Source organism: Microplitis demolitor, chromosome 1, assembly GCF_026212275.2.
Source record: "Microplitis demolitor isolate Queensland-Clemson2020A chromosome 1, iyMicDemo2.1a, whole genome shotgun sequence".
Lineage (NCBI taxonomy): Eukaryota > Metazoa > Arthropoda > Insecta > Hymenoptera > Braconidae > Microplitis > Microplitis demolitor.
The window spans coordinates 3,363,942-3,383,590 of record NC_068545.1 but is presented as its reverse complement, the minus strand read 5'-3'; the positions used below and the strand labels follow the sequence as shown (position 1 = coordinate 3,383,590).

General features: G+C 29.4%; 1 protein-coding gene across 1 annotated transcript; it reads left to right on the top strand.

Moving 5' to 3' along the window:
- The first annotated feature begins 442 nt into the window (after positions 1 to 442).
- Positions 443 to 13,147, top strand: LOC103575046 (YLP motif-containing protein 1). Its single transcript, XM_008554665.2, has 14 exons — positions 443 to 846; positions 1,149 to 1,261; positions 2,221 to 2,356; positions 3,476 to 3,589; positions 4,490 to 4,808; positions 4,892 to 5,049; positions 5,164 to 5,390; positions 6,329 to 7,282; positions 7,360 to 7,590; positions 7,883 to 7,935; positions 10,626 to 10,708; positions 11,376 to 11,414; positions 12,213 to 12,431; positions 12,507 to 13,147. Exons 2-14 carry the CDS (start codon positions 1,217 to 1,219, stop codon positions 12,809 to 12,811), a joined length of 2,883 nt encoding a protein of 960 aa, XP_008552887.1. The 5' UTR covers positions 443 to 846; positions 1,149 to 1,216; the 3' UTR covers positions 12,812 to 13,147.
- Positions 13,148 to 19,649: the final 6,502 nt, after the last annotated feature.

Here is a 19,649-nt window from a genome sequence, read left to right as displayed (position 1 = left end):
ATGCGCATATTTTTATTTTTTTTTTAAATTAAATCTTCGAAACAAAAATTCGAAAATTTTTAATTGTCTGCTAACTTCAGTATCGTGAATTTAAAAAATTTTTAAATAAACAAATAAAACGTAAGTACAAAAAAAATTAAAAAATGCGTATTTAAATATTTGAAAAAACAGTACTCGCATTTTTTAAAATCGTACTATTTTACTTAACTTATTTATTTATTCAAAATTTATAAATTGTCTCATGTCTGCTACATCCACACTCATGTAATTTTGAAGTGTAGCGCCAACGAGATGTTGATAATTTAAATCTTTCCACGTGATTCACAATGACGATACCAGATGTCAGACTCATAAAATTCTCAAGTACGTAATGTATAAAATTTATCATTCTCTAGCTAAATGCTCACCATTTCACTCTTTCTCATTTAACTGAACCCACAGTGAACGAAAGTGTAATAAAGACAGATAATATATCTTTGTAAAATAAAATGTCAAACACATCTATAATTTATTAACTTTATGTATATATATATATATACCCATGTATTCTCTTGAGAGCCGGGTTTTCTCTCTCATGAGCAAAAAAAATTTTTTTAATTAAGTTTTTTTTTATTTTAAATAGACGGCCATTGTTAAATATCGCGTAATCGATTAGTGTGCACTTAACGTAAATAAATGTATGTACGTTAAATATAGTAACATGTTTAAACTACACTAAGAGCGCAATTGTGATAGTAAAGTTGTGTGATGAAATAATGTATTCTTATAAATGCTTACTGATAATTTTATTTTATCCGGTATCAAGGCATTCATTAACAGAGAATATTTTTTTTTATAAACAATTAGGTAATTTTTTAAATATTTATTTATCATGTTATTTAAATTTAATTAATATACATATTTTTTTTTATTATTAATATATATCACATTAAATGTCATTTATTATTGATTTTTTTTTTTTTTTTTATTCAATTATTTTATAATAAAATTTTTTTTTAATTAAAATATATATTTTTTAAAATTAATTAATTCGTTGAATATCAAATTAAATAATTAATTTTTTATGCTAATATATACATTGGAATAATTTAAATAATTAAAAGTTGTTTAAATAATAATTTATTTGTTAATTGTTATTATTGTTGTAGATGTGAAATTAGAATGACAATGTGGCTGTGAAATAAGTGACGTATGTTACTGGAAAATATAAAATTCAATGCTCATGGCTAAAGGAAAATTTCGAGGTTCCAATGGGAATAAAGTAATATTTTATTAAACAGTTATTTATTTTTTAAACTGAAAGTACTAGACATTAAACTATTTTTTTATTTTAAAGGAGAAGCTGGTCTGAGATACAAAAAAAAGAGGATATTTATGTGATTTTGTTTTTCAGAGTTCCTTCTTTATTAAAATTTTTTAAATTTGTGACATTATTAAGCATCACTTCAAGAATATTTTGTTAAATTTTCATAAAAAAATATTGAAAAACAAGCCAGTGGTAGTGGGGAGAGACGAGTCACTTAAAAAAAGTCTCCTAGTAGACAGGATAACTCATGACTGCTTCATCTGAAATCAAAAAACCGAAAAGATTTCTTTAGTACATAAGTTTATCTGAGATTTGAACGAAGGATTTTTTTTTAATTACTTATTTTTTAATTAAACAAATGGAGCAATTCTTGGTAAAAATCAGAGTTTTTTGATTGCACCTTTACCAAAAATTTAAAAATAATTATTTTGTTTATCCCTTCATTCAAATCTATGATAAATTTATGTACTAAAGAAATCTTTTTGGTTTTTTTATTTCAGATGAGGCAGTCATGAGTTATCCTGCCTACATGGAGACTTTTTTTAAGTGACTCGTCTCTCCCCTCTACCATTGATACATTTTTCAATATTTTTTTATAAAAATTTAGCAGAACATTCTTGGAATGCTGCTTAATAATGTCACAAATTTTGAAAATTTTAATGAAGAAGATACTCTGAAAATAACAACAAAAATATTCTCTTTTTTTTTGTATCTCATACCCGCTTCCTCCTTTAAATAAACAAGTAAAATACATAGCGGGAAAAATTTCAAAAAATGCGGCAGCAAAAGTTTTAAAAATTTATTTCTGTATATTTTGAAATGTTTATTTCTACTCACTAGTAACTTGTCTGTTACTTTGAATGTCATATTTAATTATATATATTCCTTATAAATTTGAATGAAATTTTTGACAGGCTCTGTCATACTCAAATGGAACTTACAAAGGAGCTGAAGTTTTTACAACCGAATTCGATATCAATGAAACGCCTCCTAGTGCAAGAACTTTACTTACTAAGGGATATATTCAAGATGAAATTAATTCTTTTTCAGGTATGATTCTATAATTATTTAAATTTTTATATAATTTTAATTTAGGTATCAATATTAATAATAATAATAATAATAAAAAACAAATACAATTAATTTTTTAAGTCAAAGTTATCGTATTGTTTAATGTAATTAATATTTTAAGGATTATAATAACTAATCAATGATAAAGTTCTTGATAGTATTGTGATTTCATAAAGATTGTTTGAACAGCTGTAAAGTAGACTGACAAATATTTAATTACCGTGTAGTAATTAATTTATTACAGTGAATTACAATAAGTACAATATACTGGTTACACTCCTAAATACCCTGTTTTTTAAAACCATCACAATAAAAACTAGTCAAAAATAACCAGACAATAATAACCTGGTAATAAAAACTTATTGCCACCATTTCATATCAATATATCAACTAATTCATACGCTAAAAAATTTTACACATTTAATTGTATTGATAGTGATAGATTTATAGCATATCGATTGGATATTAATGTATGCAGACACTTAACTATATATTTTAGTATATAGTTTTTATTTTTATGCTTATTTTTGTATGGGAAATTTTTTTTGTGAAATTTTGAGCGGACACCCAATAATACTCGATTATCGTGATATTTGAATTCATAATCATTCACGTTTTGTAATAAATTATAGTGACATTTCGTCTTGTTCATTTTTTTTTTTTTTTTGTTCAAAAAACTTATGTCAGAAAATTAAAACTTATATATTTTATAATTATGCATTGAAATTTATAAGAGATAAAAAATAAAAATAGTTATTGATTTTAAAATAAAATGCGTACTTTTATTTTTGTAAGTAATAAATAATAAATAAAATGTCGTCAATTTATATTAATTAAATGAATGTACTGTCTATTTATTCTTATTGAAAGGCTTATTGAACTTAAATTGTTAAATCAATATCTATTTTTATTTTCGACAAAGTGGTTTTACTGTAAAAATAACAATCGCATTAATATTTAATCGGCAATTTATGACAAAGAAAAATAAAGTGTTTTATTGATATTAACTAAAGAAAAAAGTTTTAAAACTTTATACAAAACTTTTGTCGCTATTATTAACTCATAGTTTGTGGAATAATACAAATTTTTGTTGTGTAGGCACTACTGTTTCTACTCGCGGAAGGTTTATGACTGAACAAGAGAAAGCAAGATGCCCTAATGAACGTCCACTTTATCTTTATATTCAAGGCCATACGAAACACAACATTGATAGTATGATTTATTTATTTATACCAATATATATTGATTTTTTTAAATTCTATTTATAAGAGCATTCGCGACAGTGCCTCCACTTTTTTTAAAATATTCAATGACTCACCTGTCAAAACTGTATTAATGTTTTATTAATTAATTAATTAAAATAATAATTCAGGGAATTTTCAGACCCTCCCCTTCTTGACTTTAATAATATTCAGTGACCTTGAATTGTCGTAACTATATTAGAATTTTATTAATTAATTAAAAAAAATTAAAGCGTTAATTGAAAAAGAGGTGACGTCGTTGCAATTCCACCGAGATATAAATTATAAAAAACATTACAGTTGATATAAATTGGGAGTTAAAAGAAATTTGTTAAATAAATTTTAGTAAAATCTCCATGTTAATTTTTTAAGTAAGTAATTTTTTTCTTAGTTCGTATCCCAGCGAAAATACAACGACGTCTTTTTTTCAATTAGTGTTTCAATTTTTTTTTAATTAGTTAATAAAATTAGAATACCGATATAGTAATTGAAAGTCATTTAATATTTTTAAAAAGTGGGATAAGACACTTTCCTAAAATTCGCTCAAACAAAATTTGTTAAATAAATTTTAGTAAAATCTTCATGTCAATTTTATAGTAAGAATGTCCAAATTGTGGAGACTAAAATTTATTAATCAAATTTCGTTAGACTCCTAGTTAATAGAAAATGTAATTTTTTTTTTTAATCTATATCTTGGCGAAATTATAACGTCTTTTTTTCAATTAACGCTTAAATTTCTTTTTAGTTAATTAATAAAATTTTAATACCGATATGATAATTGAAAGTCATCGAATATTTTTAAATACAAGGCGAGGGGGGGGGGGTTATTGTCTGAAAATTCCCATAATATATAATATTAACATATTTACAGTGGCAATTCAAAAAATAAACGAAATTATAAAAACAGAGCATCAAAGCTCATTAAATAGACCAAGTAGATTTACAAATGCTCCGCCACCTCTTATGAGTTTACATACAGGAGTTCCTTCAGTAGAAAAAATATGCATTGGCATTGAAAACGCTCCACAAAATTTCGATTTACGCGGGCGTATTATTGGCACCGGAGGAGCTAACTTACTGTACATAAGAGGAGAAACTGGAGCTACCGTTACTTTAAGAGGCCGAGGATCTCAATTCGTTGATCCTTCGCTGGGAACAGAATCACCTGAGCCACTTCATTTGTACATAGAGTAAGAATCATAATAATTAATAATTTTATTAGCAGTTTTATAAATTAAATTTCTACTAAAAAAAATTTTATTAAATGTAATAGACATCCGAAAGCTGAAGCATTACAAAATGCGAAACAATTAGCGATTAATTTAATACAGACGATGCAGTCGGAGTTTCAGTCATTTATACAACAGCAGTTACCACCGATCCAACCGCAGCAAGTTTTAGAAACTCCACAAATTCAACAAATTCAACAAGGTGACTTGTTTATTAAATTAAATACTTCGAGTGCCAAGAGATAAATGTCTTTCACTTTTAATTCAAATCTTTTTTTTCATATTGTTGTCATTAATTGGATTTTTTTTTCGTTAGCTCACTTTCAAACGATGAATATTGGTGCGTTAACTCAGTCAAACGTCGTTACTATTCAGCACCAAGATATTATACAACACGCTCAGAGTAGTGTAGTTACACTGCCGGCTACAATATTAACAGCAACAATGACAGGGGGACCGGCTCCTGGAGCTGGTGGACCTCCACCACCAGGAGTACATATTCCAGCACACTCTGGGCCTTTGGTACCTTCATCACAACCTCAAGTAATTTATTTTTTTTTTATTAATACGCTGTAAAAAATGGGGAGTGAATTCGGAGTGGTTATAGATTTTATTTAAATCCGAATTTTGACTCAGAGTTTTAATATTAAAATAAAGATTTTTTAGGAGTAAATTTCACTCCAAGGGAATTAAATAAATAAACAGTAATCCACTCCGTAGTCACCCTGGATTTAATCCGGGAATTTTTTACAGTGTAGGAAATTTGATTATAAAGTTAAACCTCAACGGTCATGAGTCCAAAAGACCCCAGGTGATTTTTCACTGAAACATCAATATCTAGTTCTTTTAATTTAAAACTCAAAATATCTTAATAGATATTAAGTTTTTAAAAAAAGTCAATGATATCTTTTTTGTATAGAATTCAAAGCGCTACAAAAAAAGTCTCTTGTAATTTTTCAGCTGACTCAATATTTACAGAGATATTTGCAAAAAACCAATCACTATTTTAATTTATCATGAAAAATTGTGCACTTGATTTATCAAAATAAATCTACTTTTTGTAAAGTTTAATTTTTTCATTGATTTTATATAAAAGTTCATTATTCTTCCATAATTCATCACAAGATTTAATTAAAAATATTTATAATTAACAAAGTTGTAGCTATTTTTGTTGAAAAATTAACTTTTTCCGTTTTTATTTTTGTCACTAGTATTTTTTTGTAACTAAAAATTAAAATTTATCATAAAAATAAATTCTAGCTGCTACAAAAATATTTAAATAACATCTATATAAAATTGCAAGTAAAAATAATGATTGGTTTTATTTCTCCAGCCGATCAAATTCACCAAAGTCCGATAGACTCCTTATGATCGTTGCGATTCGTTTGTAGGAGTCTGACTGTTGAGGGTTAATTATCATTATTATTATTTTAAATACACCATATATAAATATATATCTAAACAAATGTATACTTCCTTAGGAAATGCAAGCGTTAATATCACCTGCATCGTCTGTTGGTCAAGTTCAATTGATCGGACCTCCACCGACAGTCAGTCAAGTTCAGTATCAAATCCACCCGAGTCAGCCAGTTCATATCCAAGGAATCCAAATGCCATCGGTATCGCATTCTTCCACGCCACCAATCGCACAAATGTACGTTATGAGCCATCCGCCACCTCAGAGTCCAGGTCAGCATGGATTCATTACCAGCAGCAGTGGGTCAGTCAGCGGAGCAGTTTCTTACGTTTATACCCAACCAAATATCCAGCGACCTGCATCACCAATCGAAGCTGTAAATTTACAGCAGCCACCACCGACTCATCAGCCTCCACCACCTCTGCTACATTTACATTTTCCTCCGCCAAATTTTCCAGCGAATCAGCCACCACCCCCGATACCTCAGACATATCAGATACAGTATCAGCAAACAGGACCTCCGCCGCAAGCGCAATTCATCTTACAGTCTGAGGAGTCAACTCAGCTGCCTCAAAATCCTGAACATGCTCAACATATTTTACCCCCTCAATACGAGGGCCAGCCACCTCATCATCAGTATCCACTGCAAGTACCCCCGCCAACAACACAAACTTTTATCGTGCCAAACTCTCATTCGCCGAACCATCATCATCAACAACAACATCAACATCATTACCAACAACAGCAGCAGCAGCAGCATCATCATCAGCATCAACATCATCGTCAGCCCCCTCTTCTAATGGGAGTTGAGGGACAACACGAGGGAGCGATCGATCAAGGGCCACCTCAACCAGTGCCACCACCTCCCCAGATGGTGCCACCGCCGACTGTTAATCAATTACCGAATTCCATGAATATTTTAACGACTATGCCGCCACCAAATCAACAACCACCGCAGCAAAATGCGCCCTGGCTTTATCAAACCCAACAACCGCCACCGCATCAAGGACAAATACAAGTATGTAAATAATAATAATTATAATAATTGATGGCAGTCATTAGTTGTGGCATAACCATGGAATAATTATTCCGTAGGTTCAAGTGCCGACACCTCAAGGGCTTCATCATGCGCCACCCTCGCAAGTTCAGTCGCATATTCAGTATCATACCCATCAATTGCAATGTCAAAATGGGCAGATATCTACGCAAGTCCACTATGCTATTCAACCACCTCCTCATCACTTTGAAATGCATAAGCCGGATTCACCAGAGCATCATAAAGGTCATGGGGTTAAAAGGCGATTTACTGACGTTGAGGGACTTCAGGTAAAATATTTTTCATAAAAATTAATTATGATCCTGAAGTTTGTGACCATTTAAAAATTTTTGGATTTTTTTTTAATAAATAAGTTACAAAAAAAAACTAGAAAAATGCATATGTAGAAAATTAAAAAAACTATAAGTGCAATTTTTTAAAATAATTTTTTTTTCGTAATTTGGCGTTTTTAAAAGAATTCAAAAATTATTAGACTGCTAACTTCGGTACCATAATAAATTTCATTGATATCTTATTCAAAAAAATAATGATATTTTTTTTTTTTTTTAATAATTTATGTAGGAGGTACCTCCTTATCAATGTGGCCCGCCGCCTGTACAACGTCACGGAAATGGGTGAGTGGAATTAAAAATATTAATTAATAAATTAAATTAATAATAATTATGTTTAATTAAATTAAATTAATGAATGAAATTGAATGAATGAGAGGTTTATTTTAAAAAGGTTACGGTATTTGAGAGAAAAGGAACACAATGATGTGAAAATCATTTTCGATTATTATTTTTTAATAATTTATTTAATAATTAATATGAAAATAAAAATAAAATTTCCATCTTTAGAAATACTTATTGACAAGAAGATATAGTGCAGATAAATCCGGAGGCAGGCTATAGAAAATTTAAGTTTTATTTACAGATACATATATTATGAATAAATTTATTTATTGTTAATATTTTTTTATTTATAAGCTTCTTCACTACATAACGTTTATTATTTATTACAGAGTTACACATGTGCTTTTAATGGTAAAAAGAAATTATTTTACGTGCGATAATTTATTTGTATAAATAATTAACCCTCAACAGTCAGACTTCTACAGACGAATCATAACGATCACAAGGAGTCTATCGGACTTTGGTGAATTTGATCGGCTGGAGAAATAAAACCAATCATTATTTTTACTTGCAATTTTATATAGATGTTATTTAAATATTTTTGTAGCAGCTAGAATTTATTTTTATGATAAATTTTAATTTTTAGTTACAAAAAAAAATATTAGTGACAAAAATAAAAACGGAAAAAGTTAATTTTTCAACAAAAATAGCTACAACTTTGTTAATTATAAATATTTTTAATTAAATCTTGTGATAAATTATGGAAGAATAAATGAACTTTTATATAAAATCAATGAAAAAATTAAACTTTACAAAAAGTAGATTTATTTTAATAAATCAAGTGCACAATTTTTCATGATAAATTAAAATAGTGATTGGTTTTTTGCAAATATCTCTGTAAATATTGAGTCAGCTGAAAAATTACAAGAGACTTTTTTTGTAGCGCTTTGAGTTCTAAACAAAAAAGATACCATTGACTTTTTTTAAAAACTTAATATCTATTAAGATATTCTGAGTTTTAAATTAAAAGAACTGGATTTTGACGTTTTGAGTAAAAAATCACCTGGGGTCTTTTGGACTCGTGACTGTTAAGGGTTAATTATATTCTTATTAATTACTGTTGACCTTTAGCCTACAATTAGTATAATAAATTCAAAATTAAATTTAAAAAGTTACAATAATTATGTAATTAGTTTAATTATAGAGTAAAGGTCAATTTCTTATAAATATTCGGAAAAAAAAAAAAAAAAAAAAAAAAATTACTGAGTGCGAAAATGCGAAAAAAGTAAATAAAAATATTTATAGACGTAAAACAACAGTAATCTATTGAAAAATAATAGTTTATCAAAGATTGCTATTATAATAATAATATGAAAAAATTTTTACTAGAAATTAAAAAATACAAAATAGTATATTTTGTAACAAGCGGTGAAACAAAACGATTTCCGACCAGGGTGAAGTTGGATGACATCACCCGCAGTCTAAAATCGTGTTTAATCCTGTGTCACATACAATATTTTTCATGATTACCTGCATTGGAAGTTTCAGTGTCAGCAGCCAGTAGAAACAAGTTAATTTAAAATAATTAAACTATTAGCGTAAGCGTAAGTTGTCATTTACAATTTATAGTTAAGCAGAAACTATAAATATTATTTATTTTTGACACTAATTTTTATAAAATTCAATCACAAAGGCAGAACTGCCATTTACGTAATAGTATATTACACACCATGGAAGGAAAATAGGGCATTCTAACCCGTGTGTATCTGGCAAACACGCAAATTGGGACATCTTATCTTCCTCCGTGGTGTGTACACAATTTTTCATCAAATTAGCATCCAAAAGTTAAAATTTTTACCGCCATTTGTAGGAAGAATGGCGCATGCGCTAATTTTCATCACTTCCCTATTAAAAAAATCCATATAGAACTCCAGCCCAGATTCCTATATTGTTTCCTGTAGGAATATTAGTCTTTTTTTTTATTCATAGATGCGTATCCATAGGCCATAGACATAGAAATCTAGATACCCCAAATTCTATAAAAATCACTTGTATAGAATCCCAGATTCCCATATGAATTTCCTACAAATAAATCCATACCCAAGTTCTATGTGGGAATCCCGGTAGCCACAGTTTCCTATATGAAAATCCTGCATGGGAATCCCCAAACTTCCCATGGCTTTCTACATGAGTTCTTATATAAATCCATCGTCTTCTTCATTAATTCCTATGGATTCTTACATGGTTCCATACTTTCTCATATAGATTCCACATATATTTTTATGATAGGGTTGTTTTTCCATAAAAGAAGAGAACGACTCTTCCCTCCAAACAGTACAAGAACTTAAACTTTCATCGCAGGTATGGCGAAAATATTTATTCGCGGCATCGGACTGACGTTATCTTGTTCCCACTGGCCGTAGAGACATCGAAACTCCAAGTTTTGGTGCTGGAATCATGAAAAGTAAATTTGATTGATAAGCTGATAATAAAATGGCCAACACAATTGAAAAAATTATATCACAATATTGATAATAAATAAAAATATGCGACACTGGTTCGAGGTAGACATAATAAACGTTGAAATAAAATTTATTATTTCAGAAATATCCATGGATCTAAACAACAGATTAATTTGAATTAGTCTGTTGTGCGTCGTTTGATTAATTATTTTGAAATTGTTTAAGCAGACAGCAGCAACTGATGCACGTTCATCCCTTAGGAGGTATCGGTCATCACCACGAAGATGGAAGTCAGCTGCTAATTCATCCAGGTCTGTAGCTAAGAGTATTCGAATCGGAAAATGCCAAATAATTCGTTATTTTAGTTACTAGTTTTTTTTTTGCACAAATAGCAGCATTGGTTATCTATTTAATTATTTAATTAATTATAATTAAATAAAACAATGAGTATGTAAATTTATACCAAAATTGCTATTTTTCGACGAGTATTTGGTATTGTTTCCTTGTACTCTTAGGCTGTAGTTGTAATGTAAACTTAAACCTTTTTTTTTATTTAATTATGTATATTATAGCGCGTTTAATAACCGCCAATGATGGGAGTGTGAAAAACCTTTTTTTTTCTGCATTTTATTCTTTCAGATTTTTTTCACAATGACACTGAATGACAATGACATAATCATTTATTTATGAATTGATTAATTTTTGCTTGTGTATATTAATAATTTATTGCTGAACATTTTTTTTAGAATTCGCGGGATCCTAGACGGCCTGATGACTCCACCAGGAATAAACTTTTGTGTTTTAATTTTAATTTTAATGGTTTCATTTTTTTACAGTCCTAATTTGGTTTGTCCTCCATTTTCAAAAGGATGCGGATATATTTTTAATTATAGTTTTTTTTATTTTTCTAATAAATTAATAAAGTTCTAGTAGTAAAATATAATTAGGCACTAACTGTTTTAATTGTTGTATATGCAGGTGAGAAACGGCATTTGGATCAATCAGGATCGAATTCAGGTAATTAATCAATTTTTTTTTCTTTAGTAATCTATTCTATTTTATTAAGAGAATAAGGAAAATTATGTTCCCGTTATATTTATATAATAAAATTGGTTAATGTCATTAAATTTGGGATCGTTAGGGAGGCCTTGACTTGAACTTGTGCCTTTTCATAATTTTAACTCTCTTTTATTGCCAAATATTGACAAAATGATTTGTCTATATAATTCGAATTACATTTAAATTACGCGGGAAAAAAGAAGATCGTATTTATTTTCTTTAAATTAATGAATATTTTAATTATTAGTTATACTTGGCCAGTCAGGTTGCTCGTTTTATTAATTTTAAAAGTAACTTATTTTTATTTCCGTGTTAAAAAAATTAGTTAAAGAAGAGTCCGAAGAAATTCGTCCTGTAGAATTTCTAAATTTAAACTTTTCTTGAGCTTTTGGATTTTTGTAGTAGAAAATATACCTACTTAATTTAGAACTTTTAGCAAATAAATTTAAAGTCAGATAAGAACGTTTTTGAAATATAATTCCTAAGATGTATTTTTTTTACTAATTTTTTCCCTTCCAAAATGGAGGTTTTAAATCACAGATATTCGAATTGTCAATGAACGAGGGAAAAATTTAGTATATCCGTATTTACTCCCGATTTTTCACACTGTATAAAAATCCTAAAAGTTAAAATCCGTCTGAAATTTATATTCAAAATTTCCAAATTTTTTGTAATCTCGAAAATAATTTTTTACACCGTTTGTCAAAGTAATATTGCAAGTTGAATAATTTTGTACTTGATTTTACCGTAATCTAGGCAATGATCAAAATTTCGCTGGTGAATGTGGCCCAGGGCAGCAAATTCCAGCGGCCCCCTTGCCGTGGCAATCTCATCACGTACGTGTTCCTTGGTCTCGACCTCCACCTCCACCACCACCACCACCTCCACCGCCTCCTCGAGAGGGAGAGCAGCATGTGTTGTATCCAGTGCCACCACTACCAACAAATATGCCGCCTCCCCAAATTAGGCCGAGAGGTAAGATGATAATGAATGAGAACTTGGGTATGCGAACAAGACGGTAATAATAGTAATACCGTGGTGTTTCTGGAGGGCAAAATCAACAACAACAGCAACAACAAGACGTCGATCGAACTAGATCTCCTGTCCAAGGAGCGACTATTGAGCATCACATGAATGTCGAGCATAATCAGCTGGCTCCTTACTCGGCTAAGCCGCCACCATACAATTCACTACCATTAATGCAGTCTGTCTGCAGTGCACCGCCACCACCACCGCCATTACCACCACCGCCACCACCACCACCCCCATCTCATCATCATCAACAACGACCTCAATATCAGCCGGTCTCACAAGGGCATCAACCCCCGGCGGCTTGTCCTCCATGGATGAATTAATTGTATCTTCATATTGGCTCACTAGACAAAGATCAAATTTACTCTGGTAATCTTTGCTTCATTAACCCGATCATCATAATTAAATATTCCTCTCGGAAAATTTTATCAATTGTCGTTAAACACTAAGGAGCCTTGATGTTTAATTATTTATATTTAAATTAATTGTAGCTCAGGTAATGAAACAAACAAAACAATTGTAAAGTTCATTTTTATCAACGAAATCCATCGACTAAAGCGCGTCCAAAAACATTGATCATTTCAATATGTAATATATATTATAACCAATTTGAATTTATTGTACAGTTAAAATAAAAGTTGTTTCTATTTATAAAAAAATATGACAATTGAGGGTTCGTATAGAAAGAATATTAATATATTTTTTTTTTTTTTTTGTTTGAAGAAATTTAATTGATGGAAATATTTTATCATTTTTTTGCTAATATACTTTCTATGTTAATCCGCTCTAATAATTGTCTACCTTTTTATTTTCAGAGTATTTAAATTTTTCCGATATTAGGTTCCTCGTGTTAGTTTTTTTTTTTAAATGCACTTTACTTCTAAGTACTGATGACATTTAAAACAAATTTTAAAATTTTAATATTGTGATACTGTTGTATTATAATGACACTTTAAATTGCGACCTAGTTAAATGCAACGTCATTTAAAACATTTGCTGGATAATTGAAAAATAAATTTTCCGGTAAATTTTACTGCAAACGCGAATTTTAAGATAACGCGGGAACTTATGATTTTTTATGTTTTTGAGCGGCCTTTGGAAATTCATGTTTTGGAAGATTATTTATTATAGGAAGTTTGGAAACTGTATGTAGTAATATTGGTAATGTTCTAGAAGTGGGATCTAATTTTGGTTATAAAGTTGCTTCTGTTTGACATTTTTTTGTCTACTTTTTTTTTAAGAAATTTTTTTCATCATTCCGCCGATGTGTAGAACAATTCAAAAATCTGAAAAGCGTTTGACCTGCGGGATAACCCCAAAACTTCCCGCTTTCGAGTTCAGGGAACTCTCGATTTTCGAAAATCGGACCGAAACCAATAACTTCCTTTTTTTTTTAAATTTTAAATTTTCATAGCGGGAAGTTAAAAATAGATCGAAAAATTCCTAATACAAGTATTTCTATGGTCAAAAGTAGGTGGAGTCCCACTTCTAGACCATTACCGTAAAATTTGCGTAGTGAGAAAAAAATTCAAAATTTGAATTTTTTTATATTTAAAAAATTTTAAAAAATTCTTGAGCGATCTCCTAAACTTAAGATTCGAACTCAAACTCGTTAAATTTTTTTTTTATAGTAATATATATATAAAAATCGAATTTTTTTCAGTCACTCTATAATGTGTATACATTTTACTTGATGTATTATTTTGGTTGGAGAATAGTTATGAGTTATGGCCATTGCACATGTGGAAAAGAAGCTAACTGGCCCGGATGATTTGAAAGATGGTAGATGTATCAGCGATTGGCTGTCGATAGTTGAAGTAATTCGTGTCAATTAGATAGAACAAACATACCGGGATTCAAATGTCGACATCGATATCAGTTTAAGCACGCTTATCCCGAAATGCAATCAATGCGGTTGTAATTAACGCGGCGATCCGATCTTGAATCCCATTCATATTGGTGTATAATAGGATTTCAGGGATTGTTCACGAATATACCGGAGAATTGCTTACCTTCATGAGCCCAATCGCTTGACAGGATTCCCGGCGCATGAATTGTTTCTACGTTGCTACCGACCAACGTGATTCGACTTATCACTGTCTTCTGTAGTCAATGTATGCGTTTACTTTGGTATAAATTATTACCAAATGCGACAGATAATTGGATGCTAAATTATCCTAAATTAAGAGACCTTCATCTACTCAGTCCTTAATTTAGAAACCTGCATATTCTGAAGAAATGAAAAAAATTTATCTATAGTGGTTTTTAATTTGTCGAAAAACTTGTTGGTAGAAATGTTTTCTCAACTAAATAATTAACTTACAGCATTTTTATGACTTTTTAATCAATAGCTGCAGAGTTTGAGATCAATGATGCTAAATTACGTCAAAGAATTATTAATAATTAATAAAAATATTTGTTTTGCTCGTCTTTCATCAAGCATCTGAAGATCGGAAAGTTTTTCGTCGTACGAAAATAAAAAAACGAAATGAAAAGTAAAAAATCTACTGGATCTAGATTTCTGCCGAAATCTATTGTCAGCCGAAAATTTCAGCCACTCCCTAAGTCAACTGTAAGCAGTCATACATAGATTTTTTTCCTTTTTTTGAGCGTTTTTTAAAAGTTGTCATCAAAGATTAAAAAACGTTAATAATTTTGGTTTTAAAATTTTTTTTTGTTCCTCAAAACGGTAAAATTTTCAAGTCGAATTATTTTTGCTTTAAAAATTCAGAAAAGTGTTCCTAGAAAGTACTCAGTATAAAATTATTTTTACTTTTGAATGTTTTCAAAGTTCAAAAAATCATCAATTTAAAGTTCGAAATTTGAATTTTACGGTTATAAATATTTTCAAAATGAATTTTTTTTCGTATTTTTGTTTAATTGAATTATTAATCAATCAACTTTTTATTAAAAAAAAAAAAAAAAAAAATATTTACAATATGTAGTTTTAATGGAAATGTCAATAGCTCTTCGATTTCCAATTTTTCCATCATTTTACTTTTTACAAGACGCAGAGCTATTTTTAAATACCCAATATTTTATTTAGTAAATTTCGTTTTATCATTATTACGGTCGGCATATTTTGATCTCTTTATCTGAAAGGTATCTAGGTCACAGTATCATAAATGTGTATGGTACATCAGATATATAAAAAGTAATAATTTTTATTATTATTACCGTAAGTTTGATTACATCATTTATATTCCAAGCTATTTGGATTTCATTGACATTTAGCCCAACGTGAATGAATATCGTCGGTAAAAGCCCCAGTTGACGTGAGCATCTATAGCAGAGTGAAGTGTAGGTTATCCGGGATTCGGTTATTACTGGCCATTCCCCTAGTCTTTTGAATAATAAACAAACTTCTGCTAAAAGCACTATTGGGTGTGTTACTAAAGTATATAATTTATTATTTTCATTTAAATTGTGAAATGTAATGTTTGCAATATAAAAAATTTTTTCTTTATCTTCACTTTAAAAATCGCAAGTCAATTTGCAGTGATCATGGATTTTATTTAAATCCGAATTTACTCCATCACTCAAAGTTCCAGAGTTTAAAAAAAAAATTAGCATACAGAGTAAATAGGGAGTTTTTCGGGCCAAAAAATTAAATTCGTTTTAAATCAAATAAAAATTTCAAGTTTTTTTAATACAATTTTATTGTATACTAATCAATTAATTTAAATAATGGGAGACAAGCTGTAAAAAATTGAGAGTCAATTCGGAGTGATTGCGGACTATTTAAATTCGAATTTACCCCGCTAATTTTTTTACACCTTATACCTACGCATGTCATATTTTTTTTCATATCCTAGAATAATTGACATTGACAATTAATTGAGTTTATTAATTTTTCATTGATATCGATTCGTTAATTCCATTTAATGAAAATGTAATGTGACTCATTATATATAAAAATATGAGTAGAAGTTCTAATTGTGGCCACTGCTCTTTTTTTTATATTTGATACTTTATTTTAATTAATTAAAATATATAAAAAAAATACATTGTAATTAATTTTTATAAATTAAAAATTTTAAATTTTGTTAAAATAATGATGTCTTATTTTACCTACTTTTTTAATTTTTCAAAAATTATCTACTAAACGTAAACTCAACAAAATTATCCGACAAAATTATTTCAATAATTTTATTTTAAAATCAATTATTTATAAATGGAAAAATATATGAAAATTTCCATTACCATGATATTGATTTTAAATAAAAAAAAAAATTAAATCACGAAAACATATATTGTTTTTATTAATTATGCCTTATTAAATATGACCACTTAAATTAAATGAAAAGTGAACTCAGACATAACTGAAAAATTAATGAATAATGAAATGAGAAAAAATAAAATAAATAGCATGATTACATTTGCTGGATCATCAAGGTGGAGTGCATTAGTTTCGTCTGCAGTATGAGTCATGCCAATCATCTCAGACTGATTTCAAACTAGCAAACATCATTAAAATTGCGCTACCTCATTTTCATTAGGCACAAAACTAGAGTAGTGTTTAATTGGTGTAGTAAAGAGGTCTCTTTTAAAGCTCTAATGAGATCGCTAATGTACTCGTACGTATACCAGCGAGTAAATAAATTATAGTACACACAATAAATCAACTATTACTCGAGCTTTTTAAACATATATACTAATCATATATAAATAATTGTAGTCAAATTTAATCATCTACAATTTAGGGCCGATTTTTCTAAACAGGTTCACTTTTTATCCGGAATTAAATTATTATTGCTGATATATATTATTAGCGTATATAATAAAATATATACTAGACTATAATTATTCATTTAAATATCAAATTTAAAATTTTCCAGCCCGAAAATGTGCGTCGGGTGTTTTCGGTTTTTACTCCGACTCGGGATGTTCTGTGTGCGAAATATTCCCCCACTTTTTCTTGCGCATGCGCAGATTAAAATTAATCGGTAGTGGGGAGGATTTCCAGTTCATTCTTGTTCTGGGAGAAGTCTACATACATTATAAATAAGAAATAATTAAATTGACATTGTAGTTGACATATGTCATTTTTAGTTTGTGAAATCATTCACAAATGAAAAATTCTAACCTTCATTACAGGAAATAAAAAAAAAAAACAATTATATTAATGTGACATGAACTGTCTTATTAAGTGAATTATTTTTTGATTGCACATCATTATGTCACAAATCTGTCCGTCTTCGTCGCATCAATTAGCTGCTGCCGCATTAGCATTTCATCGAGCTAAACGAAAATTTTCAAATCCAACGGAAGTTAAATCACAGACTGAAGTTTTATCAAAAGTATAATTAATAAATTTATAAAATATGATGTTTGAATTATATATTACTCTGGTTTATATTGTATGCATAGAATAATGAAGGAAGTTGTAAAGGTATGATAGCGACAACGGAGACAGCGATGACGGGAACGACAACGACGACGGCAACGAGGACGTTAGATAAGAAGGAAAATACTTCCTCCAAGTTGAGAGTATCTCGAGACTGCAGTTGCTTACGAAATTGTAAATCTGCTGGTGACGAGCATTCATTCGATGAAGACAAATCGAATCAACATCTCGACGTCGTTGACACAGTTGGAGATTCAATTGTGGTTGGTGTTTGTAAGATGAAAAACCTCACTGACAATGTAGATGCAGTTGAGAAAATTATAAAAAATAACATCTATGAGTTTGAAGACCCAGCGGAATATGAGTAAATATAAATATACAAAATTTTATCAGCCAGGGGGGTGGGGGTAAAATTTTCATTTTTTGCAGAAAACATGGAATACCCCCTAGAAAAGATGAAAAAAATTCTGGAAATTAAATAAAATTTTCTCATAAGTTATTTACATAAAAAAAAGTTACATTCCACATAATTAAGGATGCAAAGGAAAAAAAAAATTTTTTTTAATAGTTATCATACAACGAAAGTCACCTTATCAAAAAGTACATATGGGAATTCAGTTTAAATTCCTGTGTTCCCACATGAGATTTTCGAATAGATTCCGAAATGGTTTCCTTTAAGAATGCAGCATAGATTCTCACATGGGTTTCTATAGAAATCTACACCATGCCAAATTCATATGGGAATCAAGTACGGATTTCCTCTAAAATTTTTACCTCGGTTTCTAATGGGAATCTGCAATATGTCAAAATGAGAATCCAGATACCCATGGCTTCCTACATAGATTCTTATATAAATCCATACACTCCTATATTAATTCCTATAGATTCTTACGTGAATCCATACTTCCCTATATGGATTCATATGGATTTCCATGCATTCCCACATGGATTTTTTTGATAAGGCGTTAAAATTTTTTGGATGACACTTTCGATTTTTGAAAAAGTAACAAAAAAAAAAAAAAAAAAAAAAAACAAAATAAAGTCTAATAATATTTCCAAGAGTGACTTTGAAATGTTTAAAAAACTGTTTTTATAAAATTTTGGGGAAACTCTATTTTGCCGCTTGTCCTTAAAAAAAATAAAAATGGGATTTTTATTTGAATTTATTAAAATTTTCTAGTGGGTTCGATATTAAACGGAGATCTATAAAAGGGTCAAGTTCAAAAAAATCGAGTACGATGAATCACGAAAAAATAAGTAATCACTGTGAACAATTATATAGCAATCGAGAATCGATCGATCTTCTTTACAAAAGTACGTGTATACAGCGAACGATAAGTATAAAAACTTTTCTATTCATTCGAGATAATTAAATATCATCGATTAATTTTAGCTGACACTCTGAACGATGATAGAGCGCTCGACTTTTCAAGTAAACTACACGAGTGGGAATGTCGAACTCGGGACGGTTCGCTAATGAAGATACAACGGTTTTCGCCATCAAAACTTTCTAAGTTCAAACAAGACTCTCATCACCGGCAGAAGCAGAAGCATCAGCAGCACCAAGAACAACAACAGCTTCAAAATATTAACGATCACGATCATGTAAATTCGAGCACAAATCAAACAAAATGTCAGCATCATCATCATCATCATCGCCATCATTACTGTGATCATCATCAAAACAAATCAGTGAAGTCTTCAGATGCAGAGTTGATTTTACAAAATAAAAGCCACTGCAGACATAAAAAAAAATTTGAAAAATTTCATGATCACAGGGAAGGACCACAAGCTTTATGTAGACGATGCAATAT

Coding starts and splice junctions, on each gene's coding strand:
- LOC103575046 (XM_008554665.2), top strand. CDS start 1,217: ATGCTCATGGCTAAAGGAAAATTTCGAGGTTCCAATGGGAATAAA. Junction 1,262..2,220: donor GAGGTTCCAATGGGAATAAA/GTAATATTTTAT, acceptor AATTTTTGACAG/GCTCTGTCATACTCAAATGG. Junction 11,415..12,212: donor TCAATCAGGATCGAATTCAG/GTAATTAATCAA, acceptor ACCGTAATCTAG/GCAATGATCAAAATTTCGCT.